The sequence below is a fragment of the Folsomia candida genome, unplaced genomic scaffold (genome assembly GCF_002217175.1).
Source record: "Folsomia candida strain VU population unplaced genomic scaffold, ASM221717v1 Fcan01_Sc033, whole genome shotgun sequence".
In the NCBI taxonomy this organism is placed as follows: Eukaryota; Metazoa; Arthropoda; class Collembola; order Entomobryomorpha; family Isotomidae; genus Folsomia; species Folsomia candida.
Genome location: NW_019091225.1, coordinates 1,452,781 through 1,476,207, shown reverse-complemented (window position 1 = coordinate 1,476,207; position 23,427 = coordinate 1,452,781). Strand labels below are relative to the sequence as shown.

Here is a 23,427-nt window from a genome sequence, read left to right as displayed (position 1 = left end):
CAGTGACAAATGACAATTTGGATTTTGCCATACCAAAAATGATGCTATGTTTCGTCACCTTGATAAGATAGATAATCGACAATCTGGTGGTGGGGGTCACAGTTTTATTTATCTTGACAACTTTTGTGACATTAATTACTGCTCGTTAGAGCATTATCTATCATCATCACAATACGTACATATGTACAAAAATCATCAAATTTGTCATCGCATCTTTTTAATAATGAAATGACTGATTAAAACAAAATGACGATTCGTTATTTTTCCCCTTTTTTCATAAAATATATTTTTCCGATCAATAAATTGAAGGGATCAAATTCTAATAAGTTCTGATACATTTTTGTAAATCGAATGCAAATATGCACATAATTATAATTGCATACGAATGATTATAATTTTTGCATGCATTTAAACCATAATTAAATTTTCTACTGCATCAAGTCAATTAAAATCTCAAGTTTAGCTCAACGGACGAGGGAATCAATAGCGCGAATCAGATGCGCAAGTTGACACTTGGACAACGAATTCCTTCTCGGGACATTCACTTCAAGAGAAAATAGCTCACAAAATAACGTCTATTTCGTAATTATTAAATTGCTGAATTTTTTTTCTTCGTAATTATTCTGTATTTTAACTGTTTAACTTTTCAACTAATTATCAGTTTGCACACTTCTTTGCTGGGTGTGTTTTGCATTTATTTATCATTCATCGACCATTTGGTCACTTTCTTCCATCATGCCGGAAGTTGTTGATGATTCCGTCTTCATCGCCGATAATACGGTCGAGTTATCCCAACTGAATGAAATCTCCGCCATCGTTCCCAACAGCAAGGGAATGTCTTCCTCCCAGTGGAAAATTACCCCCTTGAAAGGGACTGACGTGGAGGAATCCGTCGACGAAAATGGAATTGGAAATCGACGTCGCGACTCGGTGGACAATCTCTTTGAAATTGTGCCTAATTGTTCCATCGCCGGAAGTGGAGAGGATGGTGGAGGCGATTTTTGTGGAAGGGTGAGGAAAATGATGCATAAGTATAATTATTATTTATCTGTTTTAAATTATGAAATATTTGAATGCATATTTTGAACAGTAGCATATTAACATAAACTTAACTATTGTACAGAGTATACAATTAAATTTTTTTGTGGCATCAAACAGAATACAGTTCCTTCGTCTTTTTATACTTAAGCTTGAAATAATAATTGCATAAGAATTTTTGTTCGTTTTGTAGGGACCAGGCCGAGTCTTATCTACGACGGGGGGCTCTGACGCTTTAGGAATCGTTCTCGACACGGAGCTCTTAATTTTGGAGAAGGAGTCGACCCTACCACCACGACGGATCGAATTCGGAGCCAGAATAGATTTTATTTTGTGGCGCAGATCAATTATTTTGGCTGGGTTGGCCTCCTCGGAAATAGTTCTGGTCGATCCCAACACGTTTGTCGTAAAGGAGAGCAAGTAAGGAATTAAAAGCAGGACAAATAACTAATGATGAACTTACTCTTCCCCTTATTTGCTATTTATAATTACATTTTCTGTAGAAAAGTTGACTCTACTTTGAAACAAGACTGTGATCGGTTTTTTGTCGACGCCGCAATCCATTCCAATCCAGATCCGTCTAAAATTGATGTCGTCGCCGTGGGAAGAAATGGAGTCGTCTATTCCTTTCATAACATCAGCTTATGCGATGGAACCCTGGATTCGACACATGATCAAAATATGTCGGTTGACATTGATGTCGGCAGTATTCGTGGGACGAGGATCAAATGTTTAACGGATAAAGAGAATCCACAGGTGCCAATGTCAATTTATACCGAATTTTAATAACACATTTAAATAATAATTTGTATTTAACTCTTTAAAATGTTCAGGTCTTGTGCTGCTCATCTCCCTCCAGAAGCATATTAATTCTCTGTGAGCAGGGTGGAACGCTGTCATTTCACGACATCCAAGATTTGGCAGGTTTTCGAAAAGAGCTTAAAGCGAATCAATGCATTGATATTATGCAAGATTTAGGACTTAATGCTAAAACCATTACGGTAAAAAAGCTGGTTTCATTTGAAGGGTAAAGATTCTAATTTCTAATCAAGTTCGCAAATTTGAGAAACAACTAAAAAAATTGTTTGTGGTAATATTTAGGCTGCTCTTTATACTCTTATCGAATGGGAATCTCGAAATATTTCTTGACGACCTACTCTTCGCCACGGAATCACTCCAACTTCCCGACCACGCCTTTGTCGTTCACGATTTTGCACTCATGTTAAACGGCGAGGGTGAAGTAAAGCTCTGGGTCCTCTACGGACTGAAAGACTTTTCTCGAAATTACATCGGGATTTTTGGAGGCTGCTCATTCACACCAGAGTTCTGCGCCAAAATACCTGCACTCGCAATACAGATGAAGGACAAGGTCGTCTCTGGGTTGCTATTTCCCTCTCAAGCAACCCCGCTTGAAGAACCTTTCGGCTTCTTGGAAGTCTCCAATTTGGGTGTGACAGTGTACAGGATGTTAGAAACGTCGACGGACACGACAATCCAGAAACTATTGGCGAGAGGAAAATTTAATCAAGCAGCCGAAATGGCAGCACATTATGGCAAAGATTTAGATGTAGTATACAAAGCGAAAACCAGAGCAAAGTTTAACGAGTTGTTGGGAATTGGAGATGTGGGAAAAGCGGGTAATGCAGCAGAAAATTTACTTAATTTTGTAAATTAATTAGTAGATTAATTTTAAGCTTTGTGTATTCGTATTTTTACAGGTCCCGTATTTGAGGAACTTGTCGAAAGTTTGGAGAAAGTCAGAGATGCCACGTTCGTCTGCGATTTCTGTGCGCAGAAAGGATTCGCCTCTTTAGCTTGGATTCGTCGCCTATTGAATGTCGGAAAGGGTCGAGTAATGGAGTGCAAGACGACTCCAGCGGGGACGAATTTACTTTTAACCGTCAAGAAATTATTCACCTTTGAACAAGTCTTTCCTAATGCGGCGATACAGGAATGGCTCGAATTTGTCTCGATAGAGAACACCATGTTTCAACAGTGTAAATGGTTCATAAATAAGGTAAGGATTCATTTTGAATCTTAAATTATGACATGAAATACAAATCTCGAACTAATCTCTACTCCTTTTTATCTTTTTCAGCATGAGTTTGCCAAATGCGAAAAAGTTTGGAGACGTCATTTCGACGAGTTTATCCCAACCATCAAGCTCGACGACTTTGGTCCCTTCTTTTTTATAATGTTTAGCCAAAAGTTGTCCTCTCCATCGGCCGTTTCTCTCTTTAAATGCATTCTACCCTTTGCCGTGGAAAAGTGTGCTGAGCGACAAATTGTTCCAGCAACTGACTCGTCAAATCTCATCTTTTCTCCGGTATCATCATCTAATTTCGGACTGGACGCGTTCCAACTTGCCAAAGTTGAACAGCTTGTTAACATTGCAAAGAGACAAGTTTGTTCCTTCGAAAGAGAACGATTATGGCCAACGGAGGCGATACAGTTTTCCAAAATTGTGATATCCATTGTCAAAGAGGCGATGGAAAATTTAAGCGGAGGAAGTCGTATCGACACTAAAACCAAAACACAAATTCTTATCTGTGCCGACATTTTGTCCAGAATGGAAATAATTGTACAGAATTTGGTGGAGTTGTCTGATTTGAGGAAAAATCACTCGATCCGAATTCCATTTCAGCAATATATGGAGGTGAATTGATAATTACCATTATGTAAATGTTTGTTATTATTTTAATAATATTATAATTGTTAGGATGACGTAATTGAAGTTGTGAATTCAATGCTGTGTGAACTCTTCCATCGACCCGAGATTGAAACTTTCATCGCCAAGTTTCTCACACCTTTCGCCGCCAGAAAACATATTCACGTCGACGATTTATACTATAAACATATTGAGGTAAGACTATATATAAAGTGAAAAAAGTTAAAGTTAGCTATTTGTCTATTTTTGAAATTTATTTCCGCAGGCCGTCGTTTCCGACCTACCATTTCATATCAACCCCATCGACATTCCTCAAGAGGAGCGATTGATCTGCCTGATTTCGCACATTTCCGAAACTGAATCAAAACTAAAGAGTGTTTTAAAAATAGCAGAAGAATGGCCTGTCCCCTGGACTCAAAATATCGACAACTTGGTCGTAGAATGCCTGAAAATTGGCGTTCGTGGAGACGAAGTGTGTTCTCAGATTCAAAATACCATCAACATTATGAGAGTGCAAGTCCCATTTCGTTGTCTGTTGAATAAACATCGTTTAACGGCTACCAAAGTACAAAACTATTGTGGAGTTGTGGTGAGAAATATTTAGTTTAAATCCAAATTTAGTATTTCTATAATAAATGTTTATTTTTCTGCGTAGATGGCCTTGACCAGAATTATCAATAATGGGAAGCCAGATTATTACTCTGATTGTATGGAGTTCATTAAACATACAGGATTTGTCGACGAGGACAAAGTCAAATCCATCGGATTTGGTCTCAAACTAAGGAATGGTGCCCCCGTGGAGACTTTGGTGGATCCGACGTGGGACAGAAAACTCTTGAAGCGCCTTTTGGCCAGAACCCTTCAAGAGTTTCGAATGGTTAGTCATTAAATTATGTGCAAAAAAATAAATTATGTAGTGTAACTAATCTTTACTTTTTGTTTTAAAGGGATCCCTAGAAATCTTTCATGAAGAAGAACTACGACGAATAGTTGACGTTGGAAAAATTTTGGCAAATATTCTCGAAGATCGGAGAGCACTAGAATTTTTCAAGTTGAGGGAATTTATCCCAACCCTCAATAATCCGGATATTGCATATGAGGACTCGTACCCATTTTGTGTCCTCAATCACGTCATGCCAAGTAAGTCTTTCGTTGCAATTTTTACATGCATAACTAACTTAATTTGTAATTTACTTAAACCTATAATTAACTTTTTTTCTATGAATTAGTCTATTACAATAAACCCACGCAAGAATTAATCCATCTCTGCACTCAACTTTCCGACATTACCTTCTCCCACTTGCCCGATGTCCTGTCCACTGCCGCCGCATTTTACACCCGGCCTGGAGCGACACCCTCCGAGTTGAAGAAACTTTGGGAAATTGTCGAAAAAATTGTCTCCATGCCAGGATGCGTTCTTAGTAAAAATTCTGAAGTCGTTCACTCGTCCGCTGTAACGATTGCTCAATTTCTTATCTGCCAGTGCCCGGAATCTAGCGACGAAAATTTGGCAATCCTTCAAGATTTCTTAGTCATTCTCACCGAGTATGAGAAAAGCATTGAAGAGGTGACGAAAATGCTGACAAACCTTAAAATCTTTTTGACCCTGAGAGAACAAGAGATTCCATTGGAGAAAGAATTCCTCCAAATGTACGAGTGGCTATTTTTGAAAGGGATTCCGAGTGAAGAAACGCTCCTTCAGGCTCTCAAAGGGATGGGATCAATCATACTAAAGTTTGGGGACACGAATCTCTTCAAACAAGTTTTTGGATGTGTCGTGAAGGAGTTTCATAGTCGCATGGGGACCAATCCTGAGAATATGAGAGCTTCGATTAAACGCGTTTTGAAAAATGTGCAGGATCTTCAAAGCAGTTTGTACAGAAGTTTGGATCGACTCACCGAACCAGAAAATAACAGGCGAGTTTTAAGATTTTAAATTTAATCATGAAAATCTTATAGAATTTTTTTTTACAGGGAAGTAATACACTTGGTTGCCTGCCTCAACAAAGAAGTCGACATGACCCTCACCCCGTACGCGCTACGACAACGGAACAAGACCCGATTTTTAAACAAACTCCTCAATCGCAATAAATTCTCCCTTGCGGCTCAAATTGCCATCGTGTTTGAAGTATTTTCCGACAGCGAATCGTGGTCACGCATCTTGAAAGGATTCATGACCGATGGAGACGTCAAAGAACTTCGAAAAGTTTTACTCGATTTACGCAACGTTTCTGAGCTATGGATTCTGCCTGAATTTGCCGAAGGCTGGAAAATGGTGGCAGATAAAGACTCGTCATTCCTAGACCTGTGTCCTATCCCACTCGATTAATAAGTTACGTTAATTAGGTTAGTATTATTTAAATAATTGTGAATTTAATTTGAAATGCGCTTATTTAAAACTTGAATCGATTACGCTTATCAAGTGTCCTCCAATCACCTTGAATCGTGATGTAATTTTCAAAATCTTCTAAAGTAATTTTTCAAATTAAAATACTTGAATTTTCTATCAAAAATCCATGTTTTTATTTTACAAAAATTGAGATTTACAACGAAATAAGTTAATAACAACGATATCACCACCCATTCCATATTATTAGTTATGTATATATTATACACTCGTATGATGTATGCGCAATACTCACAAATGGTAATCAGACATTTACTTTTTTCAACAATTAACAATCTCACATAATTATTTACAACTATAATTAATTAGTACAAACTAAGTATGTATTCTTGTCATTAGGAACGGTAACAAATAAGATGCAAGAGCTAATATCCACAAGAGATTAGTAAGAAGGCATCTAGACGATGTTATTAGTATCACATCCGAAGACCCTCCCGAGCGACCACCTTTAAGTAATCCCAATCATCAATCAATACAAAACATTCTCAATTTCAATCAATATCAATCAACTCGTACACAATTTTTAATATGCCCCCCACGCAAAAACAAATATGGACGAACATTAAAACATTTCCATGCATAAAGTTTTCTTTTTTTGTGTGCCAAAACTAAAAGATCAAGAATATTACAAGAAAGCGTGAGTGTAGGTTCCCCTTTTTCAGTACAATTGTTTTTTTTACAATTAATGTTTTACAAAAGCAAACAAAATTTTGGCATTTCAAAATTCACATTTTCTTTTCCCCTCATAAAACGAGACGTATTAACAACACAAGAAAAAAAGGGTATTGTATTTACTTGCACGTTAAAATTATGTAAAGACCTATCAATTACTGAGACCGGTTCTCTTATTTACTTAATTAAAATAAAATTAGTAGTGTGACGACCAGCAGGGTAATTATTATTTAGGACTTGGGATGGAGACAGGATAAGGTGTTATCATATAGATTGTGGATCTGGATAGTCTGACTCTACAAAAGGAACACAAAAAATAATGCAAGAACAAGGCATTACATACATAAAAAACAAACTTGGCAATTTTTTGGTAACAAGTATTAATTAATTAGCATCCCTAATTAGCAGCCCTATATATTATTTGAGATTAATATCTAATAATTTGTATTATTAACAAAAAGCCACCCACACAGGATTAGTTGGCGTTGTTGCATTGACCCCACACGACATCACATCACATGCATCATCATCATCCGCCGGTAACATTTTACATAACAGAATATTCAGCGTCCCATAAAATAAAACAATAAAAAATAATTTACATGCATGACAAACAAATTTTGTAACAAGAATGAAACAATTAATAAATTGGCGAGCAATTTTGTTAAATATAGGAAATTAAATAAATATTCAGCCCGTGACCCAATTCCACATCCGCTTCCACCAAGCTGGTCTTTTTGCAGTGGTCACCGTGGGACCTTTGGTGGTGGTGGGGACACGCTCATGGAAATCACGAGGTTCACCGAGGTCATACTCACCTAAAAATTAAAAATTGAAGCGTAAAATTTGCTTAAGAAGGTTGATTTCGTCCGCTTTATAATTACGTGACTTTATATAATGCGAAATTGTATCATTTTCCAAAAGTTCCTTTCTGTGAACCTTTTAAAAACTCGGAAACTTTCGACTCAACTCACCTGTATCGTCGGAGGAGGAGTCCTCTTGGTAGTCCGAGGGGGACTTGTCAGACTTCATGTCTCTCTTCCCACAACCGTACCACCATTCGCCGGACGGCCGGGGGAACGTGGGGTCGGCCAGGTCAACCTAATTAAGCGGAAAGTTTTTTTTTAGAGATTCCGTGATTTGTATTATGAATCGAGGAGCCAGAACTTTTGAAATACAAATTCCAATGGCTTCGGAAGCGTGGGGACAGAGGGACAATGTCTCCACGGTTATTCGATGTCCCCATCATCTGCCCATGCTATATAAACCCCTGCCTCCCATATCCTACAATGTTAATGTCCCCTAAATGTCCCCGCCAGCTTCCGCAGTCACTGCATAATTCCATGATTATTTACATACCTGGAAGGTTCTATCGTTAAACCGATAGTAATCCTTCCCCTTGAAAAAGTACGTGTATCCGTTCGAATATCTCAACGCGGCGTTAACATTATTCGGAATACCGGTCCAATTGTCAATCGGTTTTGGATACCCGCCCCCAATGGGTGGATCCTTATGGGGGTCAAATCTCCAGTATTTATCCCCCTTGAAAAAGTAAATCTTGCCGTTCCCACTCCACACGAAGGCAGTGTCGATACTCTCCGGAACTCCGGCGAAACCTTCAGTAATTGCTTTTGGATAACCAGAGTCCAAAGTAAGATCAGTGTAACGCCAATATTTCGAGCCCTATAATTCAAAATATCATGAAACCTACAACCTACTTTGTATCTGAATTGTTCTTAAAATAAACGCCTAGGACCAAAAAATCCTTTTTCGGCGTGTCACATATTCTCTAAAATTTTATCACCTTGAAAAAATAAGTCTTATCATTCGACCAGGTAAATGCTGCATCAAGATAGCTCGGAAGATCTTTAAAGATGGCTTTGATTCGTTGCGGGTATCCGGGTGCGATCCCGTTATCCGTTAATTTGTAAACTTCCTCCCCTACAAAAAATATTTCCCAAATTTAGTAAACGAAAACATTAGCAGTATTTCATTTCTTGCGGATTTGTTACATTTCTGGCACTGCAAAAAATGCTAGAAATTGGAGGTGTAAGAAACTGCAAGAAATATCTAGCGACGCGCCGTATGAAATATAGCGGCGGGGCGTCGTTTCTTGCGCCTTGCATTTCTTGCAGGTCAAAATACCTACAAGAAACCACTTTCTTGCCGTTATTTCTTGCACCGGTTACTTTCACCCGAAACACTGACTAGTAATTCATGTTAATAATTATAAATAAATAAATGAGTTACCCTTAAAAGCGTACGTACTCCCATCCGCCATTGCGGTGATTGCATCAATTTTTGGGTCATTGCAAAGTTTGGAGTTTGAAGAGGACGACGACGATCCTTTGACGGGTGGTGGGGGTGGTTTCACGGGAGGGACTTGTGCTTCCGGATTGCTCCCAGGGCGTGACGCGGTAGTCTTTTTGCCATATAGGGACTGGAATTTAATTAATTAATGAACACTTCATGTATTTTCATTTTTCATATTGGACATTATTCACGGAAAAAGAAAAAGGTTAACAATCCATGACCCCAGTGCCATATAGTAAATAAAGGTTAAAAGTTTATCAACATTATGTTTTGCTCGGTTTCGCATTACATACGTCGTATTTAATTTGGCAAAAGATATTCTCTGGAAGAATTTGTCAAATATGTAGAAAGAAAAAATTGTGTTACCTGAATTCCCTGAATATCATCCTGTACGATAAGATTTAAATTAAATTAAAATTTAGTTTAGTTTTATTTAAAACTCAATTAATTAATAAATACTTATATTATATGTATATTTACCTCGTCTAATACGAAACTCGGTTTGTAGCCCCTGTAGAATAAATACATATATTCCATGTTACAATACATACATTTTTTACAGTTTACACTTTTAATGTGATAAGATAAGGTACCAATAAGCCTACCTGTAGAAGGGAGCCATCAACGCTGCTCTCTTATCTGAGGATTCATATTTACAATTTTAAAATATATTCATGTAAATATATTTATAAATTATAAATAGTTTATTAATCTTTCTAATGAGAAACCTGAATGCGAAAGTCCTAGGCTATGGCCAAACTCATGAGCTTAAAAATAAATTCAAATTAAAAATTATTAAAATACTCGAAATTAAAATATTTCAATCATTTGCATACCTGCTACTTGGAATAGATTTGTGCCACTGTACGATTTGAGCGTCCATCCTGAAATTTTTGCAAGTTATGAAATTTAATAAAAATTGCAAGATAGTACAATTCGCTGTTATAAATAATTGTCAATTATTTCACTAACGTTCCGCATTATCGAAATGAGCGTCTCCTCCGTAAACTGGGAAATAAGCATGGGCCAGAGTACCACCTTCTCCGTCGAACGGATCTATTTATCAAAAAACAGCTTATCTTTTTAAAAAATCTACCTTATCTTAATTTTTCTCTCGATTATTTATGTATGTACCTCCATCTCCATGCTCCCCGGTTTCAAATCTGATCGCGATGTGGACCTTTCCACTCGTCTTTTTCGTGAAGACGAGGTTCGCGTGGTCCTCCCACACCTTGAAGGCTTGTGCCACCTCGGCGTCAATCGCTTTCTCTCCCACCGACTTGGCAACTGTGGGATACTTTTCGATTCGATACGATAACTCACGCACCTTCCAGCGCGATCCTGCAATAATAAAATGGAATATTAGAAGTTATAAGTGGCAAAAAAATTCTGAAAATCGCAATTTGTCAGCTTATTTTTGGCAAAAGCGAGAACTTAACGTAGGAGACTCAGCTCCTAAATCGTCAAAATCAACCCATTTTTGGGAATTTATTTTAAAATTCTGGACGACAAATTTGTAGTTAGTAACCTGATTAATAGTATGACATTGAGTTTTTAAGCCAATTTCGATGAGTTGCAATTTTTCTGAAGGCTTTGTAAACTTGACATCACCTCCTTCATAAACTGTCAAAATCTAGAGTGTATATTCTCTAAAAATTGGCAACGACCTGCTCTACAAACATGTCGTCCAGAATTTTAAAATAAATTCCCAGAGCCCAAAAATGTGCTGTTTTTGACAATGAGTCATCAAATTCTACGTTAATTAATGGCATACAATGTACGTAGTCTAGTATTACATTAGCTTCAAAGTCAACCCAATAATCCACCATCAGCCAAAGCCATTGATTGCATGGAGATAAGATAAGTGACAAAATCGATCCAAGATGTTTCCCATTGATCAAACTTTTTTGCACTGTGTTGTATTTACTCTCCTCTTTTCTTCGTGTAATTGGGTTAAGTTGATTTTGACTTAACAATCACAATGTCAATTCTTATCCTCAAAGAAAACGGAACTCGAGGAGGGAAAGATAATGCAAATTTGCGGTGCTTGGTGAAAGTATGCCCTCCTTTCTTCCTTTTATCTTATCACCATCTTCCATTCCATTGTTGCAAAAAAAGAGATGGCAAACACAAAAACGGATGCCGAATTTGCGTCAAACAATAAAAGTTGATTTAGTACAAGTTTGACATTCTATTATAATTTTAGTCCTGACATTTCTTCTGACCCTCGTCGCAAATTATGTGGGAGAAATATGTGCATATGTATGATGCCCAAATTCAATATCCGGACCACTTAACTGACTTCAAGGGTGGCGTATGGATGCTAATATTATGCAGGAAATGTGTCTCCTTATCGATTACTTTGGGATGAAAGGGGAAACTTATTATTATTATTGGTTTACTTACTCGTCGTCGTCGTACTCGTGTGTGCCCAAGTTCTTTGGGTGGCTTGGCTTGGCTACTTATTAGATTAGGCGTGGCGAATTGGCTTCTTTTTTGTTGTGAAATGCAGTGTCAAAGTCAATGTCGCTCATTTTCCGAGTGGTAAATATTTCATGTTTGTGTATCATACCGTACAAGTATTGTGCATGACACTGAGAAATTGATTGGGAATCGATGCTGATAAATTATTTGATGGTTCTTGTTTCGTCACACCCCAATTTCGTGACAAGTCACACTTTTGGGTGAAATTTTTAGGTGAGTTTTTAGCAAAAAATTTCAATTTATGAGAAAAATTTCCACACTTTTTTGGCACATTTCCTAAAACTAGTGTGGCCGGGTTATGATACTAGTAATTTTCATGTTTTGTGGTAAATTATCCAAAAAATTCAGTTTACAAAAAATTGCAAAGTTTGGGGCACATTTCCGTACACATTCCATAAAAATCTCATGCCTTCCGGTAAATTTTTGCATTTTCGCGAAAATTACTATAAAAGTTTTATCCCGATAATTTTGTACACTTTTTTGCCCATTTTTTTTACCCACCTTGTAAAACGTATCGTTTCCTCCTCCTCGCATCATGTCCAATCTTATCTCGTACCCCGCATCTCGGCGTGTTCATCAACTCTATCGTCTCATCTGTATAATACAATTTTCACATTTTCTATAAAAAAATGTGTCAAAAAATTCGCACAAATTCTGCTAACCATCCAATTCTCCCGTGACGTTCAATCCAGCAAAGGATTGGAACTCCTCGATCGGTTTCCTCAAGTCGACAAGGGAGGCGGTCGAACCAACCTTTTTGGCAGCAGGGTCTAACCACCCGTACTGCATGAGGTACATCTGCAAACGCAAAAAAATGTGGTGTAAGTAAATAAAAAGGACAATAGGACAACGCTACGCAACGACCACTCTTCTTTCTTTCTTTCCTAAAAGAAAGAACGAGGCAACCAGGACAAGGTTATCGCAGGAGGAGTGAAAGCAAATAGTGAAAATATGTATCATCGGCCCGATTTCACCTTTTTCTAGGCGAAAAATAAAACACTCGTTTTTGTGCGTGTTACGTACGACTTTCACTTTCACTTTCCCAGAAAATGGACAGTCCGGTCAACACACCAATAATCAATCAATCAATCAACTAATGGGATACGCACCCTGGGACAAAACAAGAATTTTGTAAAAGGAGTGTAAAAAGGTGTGCGGATCTTTGCCCCCCATTAAAAGCTACCCATGAAATGCTACCCATTATATGCTACCCGTGATGATCTGCTACCTATCAAATGCTACCCATTATATGCTACCCGAGATGATCTGCCCCCATTATATCCTACCCGACCCATTTTCACTTTCTTCTTGCAAATTAAACCAAAATGTTTTGCGTCGTAGTGCAACATAAGAGTTACTGTTTATTTACGCAAAATTAGTCAAATAATAAATTCTCATAAAACGAATCAATACATAAAATCTTGAGGACCAAGTACGTCATATCACGTATTTGAAAATAATGCAAATTTCTCAAATTTTCTCAAAATGCGAGTGCTTCTTGGTATTTTGTGGAAAACTCGATGGTAAAAAGTTGACTTTTTTTGGATATTTTTCTTCACAAATTCTGGAATTTTCCCTATACCAACCAATGTTAAAAACCTACAGTGCAGACTTGATATACCCCGAGTCAGGCCTAGTTGTGATTATCACTCTCATTCGACTTTTTTGCATGAAATTTTATCGTAAATGCACATGAACATATTAAAAGATATAGTGATATCCCCTGGTCACCAGTATTGACCATGACCATAACTTTTTAACGAGCAAATAGTTTTTCCTAAAACTCTCAGAATATTATCCTACTAGTATTCGACGTAACATAAGTAAATTCCAGCCACGCGGGTGGCTAGGTTATACTTTTGTTGGTGCACACATATTTTCACTCATTCCGACTTTTGCATGACATTTTATCGTAAATGCATTTCAAAAAATTTAAAATTTAGATTAATTAGGAGCTATTACCAATTTGTCTATCAAATTTCAGCTCGATTTGACGAATATGAAAAATTGGTATGGGTTACCCCATAGTGTCTGTTCAGGTGAAAATGTGTTGAATTTCAATTCATATTCTTCCATTAGGACCCATTAACAACCTGTGTACCAAATTTCAGCTCAATTGGAACCTGTCATCTTATAAATTTCTGACTCGGGAATGATACAGTTTGTCAATTAATTTCGGACGTATTCCTAAAAACTAACCTAATATAGTCGTCTGCTCTACTATCACTTTTTAAGTTGAGACTATGTAAAATCTCGTAAAATCAGTCAAATAATAAATTCGTTGTTCCACTGATTTTAAGAGATTTTATATATTGATTAGGTTTTTGAGAATTTATTGCTCGGCTGATTTTACGAGATTTTATGTATTGATTCGTTTTATGAGAATTTATTATTGGACTAATTTTGCATAAATAAACAGTAACTCTTATGTTGCACTACGACGCAAAACATTTTGGTTTAATTTGCAAGAAGAAAGTGAAAATGGGTGGGGTAGGATATAATGGGGGGCAGATCATCTCGAGCAGCATATAATGGGTAGCATTTGATGGGTAGCAGATCATCACGGGTAGCATATAATGGGTAGCATTTCATGGGTAGCTTTTAATGGGGGGCAAAGATCCGCAATCGCGTAAAAAAGAGACCAGTTTGTGTATGTATCGTCTGGTTAGATCTGATTGCGGAAAACGTATGTAAAAGATCAATGCATTTTTTTTCACGTAAAACGGTGAATTATAAATAAGAGGCGAGTTGATAATTATACGGTATGAAATTATTACGGCAAACAAGATTGAGCACCACGCTTTCATTAAAAAATATTTTTTGTCTGCAAGTAGAGTCAATTTATGTATTTGTTTGGACGAATAATCTCGTACACTGGACAAGTTAATTAAACGGGAGGTGCTGTGATTGAGTTGATTTAAATTGCGTTTTTTTCGATGTATGTATGTATTTCTTATAGAATTTAATTTAATCCATTTTAATTTTACAACATTTTACTTAAATTCTCTAATTTTGAGAAATTTCTGAAAATTATGGAACCTCATTTTTCCATCAAATCGTACCTAATCATGTCGGAAGTTGTGATTGATAAACTGACACTAAAATTAAAAATTTTCTGTACTCCGCACACGCTAAAAGACGATCAAGGTCTCCGAGATAATAATTTATGATGAAAAGTCCTCATTAAAAACGATATATCCCATTTATTATTCGTTAAACTGGTCCAATAATTATTTTCATGTTTGTAGCAGGTTCCTTGCAAAAGTCAGCCATAATATTTGATGAGAATGATTTGCATTCGTAATTACAGGTTGGCAAGAATGTATGTACATATTTTGAGACTTTTTTTGTCTTCTTCCTTTATATTTACATACATAAACTGCTCAGAATCTCGGCGTACTTATTGCAAATTTTGAGACATCTTGTTTGACACGTATTTAATCTGCCCAAATTGTGCCGAGAGATCTGTAACAGTTTGCAAAATCACTTTTTTGTTAACCTACGACTATGATTTAACTTAAAAATTGGCAAATTGCAAATTGCCGAACCACAAAATAGCCAATTTTCAATTCGAGATGAACACTTTTAAACGAGATTGATTTTCCTCGCACAAAATTTCCACTTTATATTTCGACAAAAAATTTAAATTATGCAAGAATGTACGTAAATAGCTACACCAGATTATTGCATAATTTGACAAAGGACGCCTTTACAATTATGTATCGCCGAAATTCAAGAGTGCGACGAATTTGTGTCTCCTCCAATAAAGGTCCTTGCAAGTTAAGAATCAAGATTGCATCCTTCAAAACAGGCAAACTTTTGCATACTTGTTCACTTATTGGATTCACATTACATATTAGTTTTTTCCATGGTATAAAAATAAATAGGTCAGGTTCGACATAATCCGCGAGTTGTGACTTTGCCCCGGTTTTCGACCATTAGCAAAATTCCAGTAGCTCCGTAACATCCAGCTCAGCTTACCAACTTATTAGCAAGTAAAGTTCAAGACGGTCGTTCTCAAAATAAGTACGTGTACATATGTATTTGTACGTCCACCGACTGCACACAAACCGCATAAAAACCTGGATGCATAATTTGTTGGACTACGGAAACTGGGTTAATCGGAGTATCGCGAGTGTACATATAAGAAAGAACATTCCTACATTCCTATTTCCTCGCCTCGGAACAATACATACAGGAGAAGTGCAGATTAATATTCGCACATTTGCTGCATTACATACATACTATTGACCTCCACAAACTTTACCCATTAGGCACATATAATTCGTACTCTTAAATTAGTCGCTGAATTTAAGTTTTTGAAAAATTGTTCCCCAAAATTAGTGCGAATCATGCGAAATGTGAAGAATTCTTTTACAAAATGATTCACCCATATTTTGGCAAACAATTGAATGGAACCTTCATCCATCATTCTGAGAAGTTATAAGTGCAGAAGTAAAATTGAATTTTCATTTTCGCCCTAGTCCGGAAAGACTAATTATTAGATAATAATCTTCTTCGATGTACATATCTACGTCTTGCGTTACTCATGCACTCGTCTTGATTACCAGAGATTGGGGGAAATACCGATAAGTAAATAGGTAAATTGATAAGGATTACGAGATGCATTGGGTCATGATCAAGTTCTTCAAATGATTCTAGGACTTGTTTTGCATCTTTTTTTCATAAGAAATTATCTCACCTTTTGTAATATATAGGTAATTAAAAGGATGAGAGATTACAATTATGATGCGCATAACAAGTTCTTGAACTTGACTCACAATCTCCATCAGACCAGAATTATCATACTTTTTGGAAAAGTTTCTATCCATTCCACGTTTCAGGAAACCTCTGTCGTCTAATGTCTCAATCAAAGTAAAAAAATCTCATATTGTGCGTCTTCATTTTCATGGAATAAAAAAAATCTTAAAATGCACATCGACCACATTTTTACAACGGAACTGGTCATAAATCTTGGCAGTAGAGGAACTAGCGATTAGTTGAACAATAATAATTAAGTGCAGCAGACAGACGAATGAGTCATCATAATTATACACAAACATCTGCCTGCAAATGGCGTGTCAAATATTGACCAAAGAATAAAAATGATCTGAAATCTCCACTTTTGTTTATACAGATCATCTTACTCACCAGCCACCATTTCGTTACGCACCACATTTACTTTATGTGTAAGTAAAGCAATTTAAATTAATCGTCATTTTGTCCTCGACATAACAATTTATGACGATAACTTCTGTCTAAACATACTTATCTAATTGTGGCATGTTTACTTAATCCCCCAAAAAAATACTTCCAGTCGAGACAGACATCATTAAATTTAGACTAAATATTTCTAAAACAAGATTCTAGCTTTAATATCGCGTCAATCACCAGAAAAAAATACGTAATTCCATGAACAACGTGTCTACTGTTCTAGATGTCACTTTTAAGTCAATTTTTTTGTACCATTTACGTCATAAAAAATGCTAATGGGAATTTTAGGGATAGTATTTCACCAAATTTGGAACAATATTGGTAAATAATAGCCTACCCTAAATTTAATCTCGGGCTAAAAATGTAATTTAATTAATGCGGCGACATGTGGCCAAAAAAGTATAAAAGCATCCCATGAATTTGATCCTCTCTTCGTCACGATGAGTCATCTCTCAATCTCATCAAAGTGGTTTTGAACTTTAATTTCGACCATCTCATTCTGCATTAACGGGAAAGGAGGCAACAACAACAATATCGAAATGGACATAAATTCAGAAGAAGCGAATACAGAGGCGGAAATGGTAATTGCAAAAAACATGCCGGAGGGTTCCATCCCATTATTTCAGATAGAGAAGAAGTAGATATGTACCTAACTTCGCACCATTTAAACCGTCTTTTCCATCTCTGTCTCTGTTATGCGAAATGTCGGTTAGTCTATGTAGCAATCTTGCACCTGGACCATTTTCGCAAATTTTTTGCACGTTTCGAAATATAATGGTGGTTGGTTAAGTTGAGTGAATGATGATTCACTAGTACCACTAAACTGCACACTTGTTACTTTTGTTTAGTGGTATGCTTGGTTGTTCATTCAAGCTCGAATTGAAGTGACATTCTATTTTTGATGAATGTCAACTTGCTGGCAGTGACATTGTCGTTAATTCAGTCGTGACAATACATATGATTCAAACTACATATTTTTAAGTAGATGACAGAATGAGATGCAAAAAAATGAATCTGTTTCCTGTCCAGCTTGACTATAAATGGTCAAAAATGGTGCATCCCAAAAAATAATTATTTTCTACTGAATTTTGGAGCTTTATCCCCGAAGTAGAATAAATTTACTTCTAACTTCGGGAGTTAACCGGCTCACTTTTTATTTAGAGCCAAACTGCATTTAAACTAGCTCTCGGCGTCAAACAGTGCCAAACTTTTTCCAACTTTTCCATAAACTTCGTGTTAAATCAATGATGAGTAAATCGCATGGCATCCGGCATCCCAATTCGCATGTCTCCTTCTTTCTTACTAACTTATTGTCACCAAAAAACGACACTGCAAAAACATGAACTGAACCACCCATCGCTTCGAACCATCTTGGAAGGCAATGACCACTCGGGTACGACACATTCTTCCCTTTTTGTTTAGTTGACCACGGACAATGGTTGATGTCCCAGCACAACTTCATTAAATATTTTCCATCGCGAAGATATGTGTAACATGTACATATGTACACGAGATGATTGCGAATTTGCATGTTGGGTACTGACTAACTCGCAAAATTCGCACTTACTTTTTGCCATCCAACCAAACTGACTGACTAAAAGTCATCATATCCTCCTCGTTAAAAGGAAGTAATAATTTGTTATCCGTGAGATGATGACTTGCTCAAAAACAAGACAACAAAGTGCAGGTAAACTTATGGCTAAAAAAACGTAACCAGGTACATACTTATGGATTACTACGGATAGCTTATTTATGGAGGGTAGTAATTTAATACTTAAGAGTTGAGGGATCTTTTCCGATCTTCTTCACTTATAGATTTATCTATTGTTTTTCTTAATGCATTGTTTTTCTATGCGGATCTTAATACTTTTTTCCTGACAAATCCCTGGTAAAAAAATGCGTTGATTAAATACATGAAGAGTTCAGATTTTATTATACGAACAAAAATTAGTCATAATTTTTAAACCCATATTATATTTTCCCCTGATTGTTTTTTTTTCCTAGAGGTAAAAATAACACGGATCTGTAGTTTTAAAATAAAACTGGGAACTCTGAACGAAAATGCATTGCACCCAAGATGAAGTCTTCGTATTTACAAAAAAATTGTTACGGGTGGAAGTCGAAAAAGAATAAAAAAAATACTATCATAGAATTCGGTATATTGTGAAGATACAACGGTGGAAAATATTATATGTAGATTATGTAGATTCATTTATGTATATAGCTGCTAATAAAAATACATATAAAATCTGGATGTTCAATTTTCACTTAATTTTCCAAAATTTCCTAACACCAAACTAATTGTAAGTCATGACTCATCACGAGGAAGATTCGAACAATTTCATCCACAATTAAAAACTCCAGTTATTTTGCATGCAAAAAATTGTCAATTTGAAACCGTCCCAACTTACATTGCAACTCACATTGCTTACCTGCTGGATATCGTCGATCAACAATTCACAATGAAAAGCATGACAAAGAGCAAGAAGAAGAAATTTAAAATTATTTACACCCATATTTCTCAAAAAAATTACCCAAATTTCCATAAAAGATATAAATTAACCCACCAAATTACAAATATTATTACTCACAAGTGTTACTCTAAGATAAATATTAAAAAAACATACTACTGCAAGGTAAATTATTCCTCTGTTAGTTAACTACTCATTCCACTGCATGACTAATCTCCGCCAGCAATGACACATTCATTGTTTTCATCTCTTCCCAAGTACTTGCGTACATACGTAATTATTATGCAATTTTTTTGCACTCAAATTTTGCACACTTTGCTAAAACTAAATGAAACGAAATGTATTTATGTACTCACCATGGCATGACCGTTCTCGTTATTATTATTCTTGACCGGGGCTGCTGCCAACATGACGCTGCAGGTCAGCACACTTGCCAAAAAGAGGGACAGATTCGTCACCACTAATTTTTTGTCCAGGAGCACGCACCTCCATTTCGGGATCATTCTGTTCATTCTGCCGCAAAAATTATAAAGTGCACGACTACCAAGATAAGCGATCGATGAGTCAAAAATTTTAATCGCAATCACAAACACATAAATGCAAACAAGTTCAATCACGGTGCGTTTTTCGTTATCGTTAACAGGATGATGTCAGATAACCGGTGTGATAAGACTAACTGTACATTATATGCACAGCAGTAACAGAAGTGAATACTTGCAAAAATTTCCAAATTCACAAAAACTGTCGCAATTTCCCCAAAAATATTTGCATGCACTTTTATGTATGAATACTGCTCGTTATTATGAGACTTCCCTTTTATAACGAACAAAATGTGCAAAAAAGTGTGCAAATTCTGTTAGCTGAGTGAGCCTATGCTCTCTCCTCAGCAAAAAGACTGAGACTGGTAGCAAAACTGAGACAGGTCGTGCTTTTTACTGGGCATGGTCTTCACGTCCAATGTAAATGCATGCGAGAAACGAGGAATGTTTTATGAATGGTCATGAATGAAGTTGAACTGGCAGGGAACAAAATTGCACTTTGTATGGGATGGAGATTTTTGCACATATTAATTACGCATTTATTTAGCAGTGCGAAATAATTTGCATTGTTTTGTTCTACTAAATGATTAAATGTATTGTTATCAAAAAATCTATCCAGGTACATATTTAGATGAATGAATATTCATCCAAACTTGGTAAAAAAACTGTTCCAAACATAATTTGCATAGTTCCACGCCTGGAACTTGATGAGTTTTGACAAGTTTGATTGAATTTTTATTACGCCATCACAGGAGGATAATTACGGTAAATTAATTAGTTAATTAATTTTGCAGAATTTGCACAGATGTACCTACGCAAATATCAATTTGATAGAATTTTCGCATACGCGAATACTGATTTTATAGAATTTGGACATACGCAAATATTAATTTCTGATAAATATGAGCTCATTTATTTTAATAATTTGCAGATAAATGAAAAACGAAAGTTCTTTTTTTCCTATAGGTCAATTACGCATAAATAAGATTGCAAATTTTTTAAGGATTAGTCATCTCTTCACCTCTAATTTGAAAGTCCGTTATCCGGGTGCATCCTCTCTCTTCATCTTGCTGTTTGCCTACACCATTATTTGTTGATTGTAACATAATGTGAAGTGGATTAATTCTGCATGTGTCATCAGTTTACAGTAAATATAAATATTATCAAATCCTGATTGGATGTGTTTGATAACCCTGTTTTTGTTGGTGATTCATTTCCTATTAACTGGTGGTCTTCTTGAGGTGAATTCTGCTTCGCCCACGCCTTGTGAAAAGTTGCTCAATTTTTTCCCATGTAAAAAAATCAATACTTCAATTTGACACTATACACATGTGAGAATGTGTTCATAATTTATCCCATATCCATCCAGTCAGATAACACGCTAGTTGACATAACAAAAATCGGTGGGAACTAAAAAAAAATACCAAACAAAATGCCATTTGTGATTTTGCACGCAATTTTTCCATTCGGTGTTTTACAACTGATTTTTATGTCCAGCCTGACGAGTAAACAAAGTCATTCAGAGGATGCGACCACGATTGCTTGACTTTAAGTATCTAGGTAACGTTAGTCTCCCTTAACGGTTGCGACAAATGGTCGAGTTACAAATTAAAAATTCATTTTAAAATCGTTGGTTCAAAAAGGGCGTTTGAGTCTCCAACTACTTTGACCCTTAATAACTTTTGAATCGGCAGACATAGAGACTTAATTCTTGAGGATGAAATCATCGTAATTTTTTGATTGATTTTTTAAGCTAAAAATTTCGAGAGTATTATTTCGAAAATTAAACTTGAAATCTCCAGTGAGCCCGAGTCAGACTCTGTGGTTGTCGGTCAAACCAACCATTTTCCATGAAATTGTAATGTACCAAATGCATTTAAACTTGTGGAGTGACATATTTTTGAAAAATCTGTATGGATCAAGCCCTACGGTCTCACCCGTTCTGAAAATTTCAGCTAAATCGGTTCAGCCATTTTGGCTATCGTGTTCCGGAAGGACATGATGGTTCCATAAGAACTGACTTAGGCTAAAAAGGCAACAATTTTGCAGAGCCTTGTAAGATGGCATTATTCTGAGAGCAGGACTCGTAATGAACGATGTGCATATAATTTTGTGATTTATTTTTGGTATATAAACCATTACAAAACACGAACTTAATAAACTCGGAAAATTTTTCCTATTTTAATTTATATTGCTACGATTAGTTTTACGACAGTTATCGCAAGACGGACAGACGGACATAACGGGTACATAAGCCCTGATTCAGGCTAAAAACCTATATTTAGTTAAAATTTTCACCAATGCATAATACGCATTGTTTATTTGACAAAAAACAGGCGTAAAGTGCATTAGTAAAATGTATTTGGTACAATAAAATTCTATGCAAAATGGTCGGTTTGACCGATAACAGCGAGCTTGACTCGGGCTGCACACTGGAGATTTCAAGTTCAATCTTCGAAATAGTACCCTCGAAATTTTTAGCTTAAAAAATCAAGCTAAAAATTACGATGATTTCATCTTTAAGAATTAAGTCTCTATGTCTGCCCGTTCAAAAGTTATTAAAGGTCAAAGTAGTTGGTGTATTTGTAAGGGACTTTTACACCAACTATTTTAAAAATAATTATTTTATTTGTAACTCGACCATTTGTCGCAACCGTTAAGGGTAACTAGGCACTAAAAGTCAAGCAATCGTGGGATGCGACTTTATGAAAGATGGATGAATTGAGTACTTTATTGGTAACAATGGGGACGCAAACCGTGTTCAACTCAGATTATTTTTTCACCATGTCAGCTACAGTTTACTTTCAGTTTGAAATTTTGAAACTGAAACTTGAAGTTTACTTTTAGCAAGTAGTCTTTAGAAACATTATTTCATTAGGCACAGATGGAAAAAAAATAAAAGTTCGAGAGACGGGAAAAATCAGGCCTGGTACTCGGTCGTAAAAAAATCATGCGTTTTGCGAACTTGCTGATTTTTTTGCGTCTATCGATATTCCGAACTAAATGTTGTTGCTAAAGAGTTTGTCTTTCAAACTAACATGGTCGAAAAATAATCTGGGTTGAACATGGTTTGTTGCAAGTCAGAAACTATTTAATGGGACCACGCCATCCCCGTATGACCAAGTAAAAGCAATCAATTCGTACAACTTGATAAGTTCCCAATTTGTCAAAACTTCCGGAAAAGAGGATGACACGGCATTGCAGACTCATTCGTTGGTTAGACTGGCTGATTGTTTTTTTGGTGTCCTACTTATTTCATTTCAAATGACTGGTTCAATTTTCTAGTAAAATTGCGTGCATTTTAGCACTGTGTGGTTGTTTGAGGTAGAGTTTTTTATCTTCTTTTAGCAAATTAAGTAAGTATGTACGTAAGTACTTGTTCGTTTTTAGGTGACTAATTTATTTATTATTTAGCCGGCCAAGCCATATAAGTAGATGGGTGGATGAACTCTTATCAATTAAAATGCAACATCACATAAGGATGAGTTGTATACTGATGTGTAGGGAGCCGTTCGTGGAATTTGACGAGTTGTCCAATCCATTTTGTGACATATGTAGCTAAGCATACATAGCTATAAAAAAATAAATTGGACAAATTTCCGGGAATTTAAATGACATTTG

At 36.2% G+C, this 23,427-nt stretch overlaps 2 protein-coding genes and 1 long non-coding RNA gene across 7 annotated transcripts; 2 read left to right on the top strand and 1 right to left on the bottom strand.

Moving 5' to 3' along the window:
- The first annotated feature begins 513 nt into the window (after positions 1-513).
- Positions 514-6,219, top strand: LOC110860703. Its single transcript, XM_035860474.1, has 13 exons — positions 514-1,011; positions 1,232-1,458; positions 1,542-1,794; positions 1,872-2,065; positions 2,140-2,675; positions 2,757-3,055; positions 3,137-3,694; positions 3,758-3,901; positions 3,972-4,295; positions 4,362-4,583; positions 4,654-4,846; positions 4,936-5,623; positions 5,681-6,219. The coding sequence occupies exons 1-13, from the start codon at positions 736-738 to the stop codon at positions 6,033-6,035; spliced, it is 4,269 nt and encodes a 1,422-aa protein (XP_035716367.1). The 5' UTR covers positions 514-735; the 3' UTR covers positions 6,036-6,219.
- LOC110860649 (matrix metalloproteinase-16) lies at positions 6,201-20,159 on the bottom strand. Of its 5 annotated transcripts, none has more exons than XR_004837339.1 (16): positions 19,624-20,159; positions 12,245-12,380; positions 12,084-12,176; positions 10,233-10,439; positions 10,071-10,154; positions 9,935-9,982; positions 9,827-9,865; positions 9,704-9,737; positions 9,579-9,609; positions 9,465-9,485; positions 9,036-9,225; positions 8,590-8,726; positions 8,145-8,468; positions 7,760-7,886; positions 7,255-7,603; positions 6,433-6,559 (listed from the first exon to the last, which is right to left on the bottom strand). XR_004837339.1 is itself a non-coding variant. In XM_022109732.2 (15 exons), the coding sequence occupies exons 1-15, from the start codon at positions 19,777-19,779 to the stop codon at positions 7,476-7,478; spliced, it is 1,755 nt and encodes a 584-aa protein (XP_021965424.1). In that variant the 5' UTR covers positions 19,780-20,159; the 3' UTR covers positions 6,201-7,475. The 5 variants fall into 5 exon arrangements, 3 of the variants coding, with proteins under 3 accessions (XP_021965424.1, XP_035716370.1, XP_021965423.1); XR_004837340.1 differs by having other exon boundaries at positions 7,255-7,356; XM_022109732.2 differs by having other exon boundaries at positions 6,201-7,603.
- On the top strand, positions 18,322-19,046 carry LOC118439294. Its single transcript, XR_004837342.1, has 2 exons — positions 18,322-18,483; positions 18,801-19,046. It is a non-coding gene; the product is annotated as an uncharacterized LOC118439294 (long non-coding RNA).
- Positions 20,160-23,427: the final 3,268 nt, after the last annotated feature.

What these genes read in the sequence shown, in the direction of transcription:
- LOC110860703 (XM_035860474.1), top strand. Translation starts at nt 736, where the DNA reads ATGCCGGAAGTTGTTGATGATTCCGTCTTCATCGCCGATAATACGGTC. An exon ending in GAGGCGATTTTTGTGGAAGG is followed by an intron (nt 1,012 to 1,231) that starts GTGAGGAAAATG and finishes TTCGTTTTGTAG; the next exon opens with GGACCAGGCCGAGTCTTATC. An exon ending in TTTGTCGTAAAGGAGAGCAA is followed by an intron (nt 1,459 to 1,541) that starts GTAAGGAATTAA and finishes CATTTTCTGTAG; the next exon opens with AAAAGTTGACTCTACTTTGA.
- LOC110860649 (XM_022109731.2), bottom strand. Translation starts at nt 19,779, where the DNA reads ATGAACAGAATGATCCCGAAATGGAGGTGCGTGCTCCTGGACAAAAAA. An exon ending in GAAACGATACGTTTTACAAG is followed by an intron (nt 10,440 to 12,083) that starts GTGGGTAAAAAA and finishes TTATTATTGCAG; the next exon opens with GATCGCGCTGGAAGGTGCGT. An exon ending in CGAGTTTCGTATTAGACGAG is followed by an intron (nt 9,486 to 9,578) that starts GTAAATATACAT and finishes CTTATCGTACAG; the next exon opens with GATGATATTCAGGGAATTCA.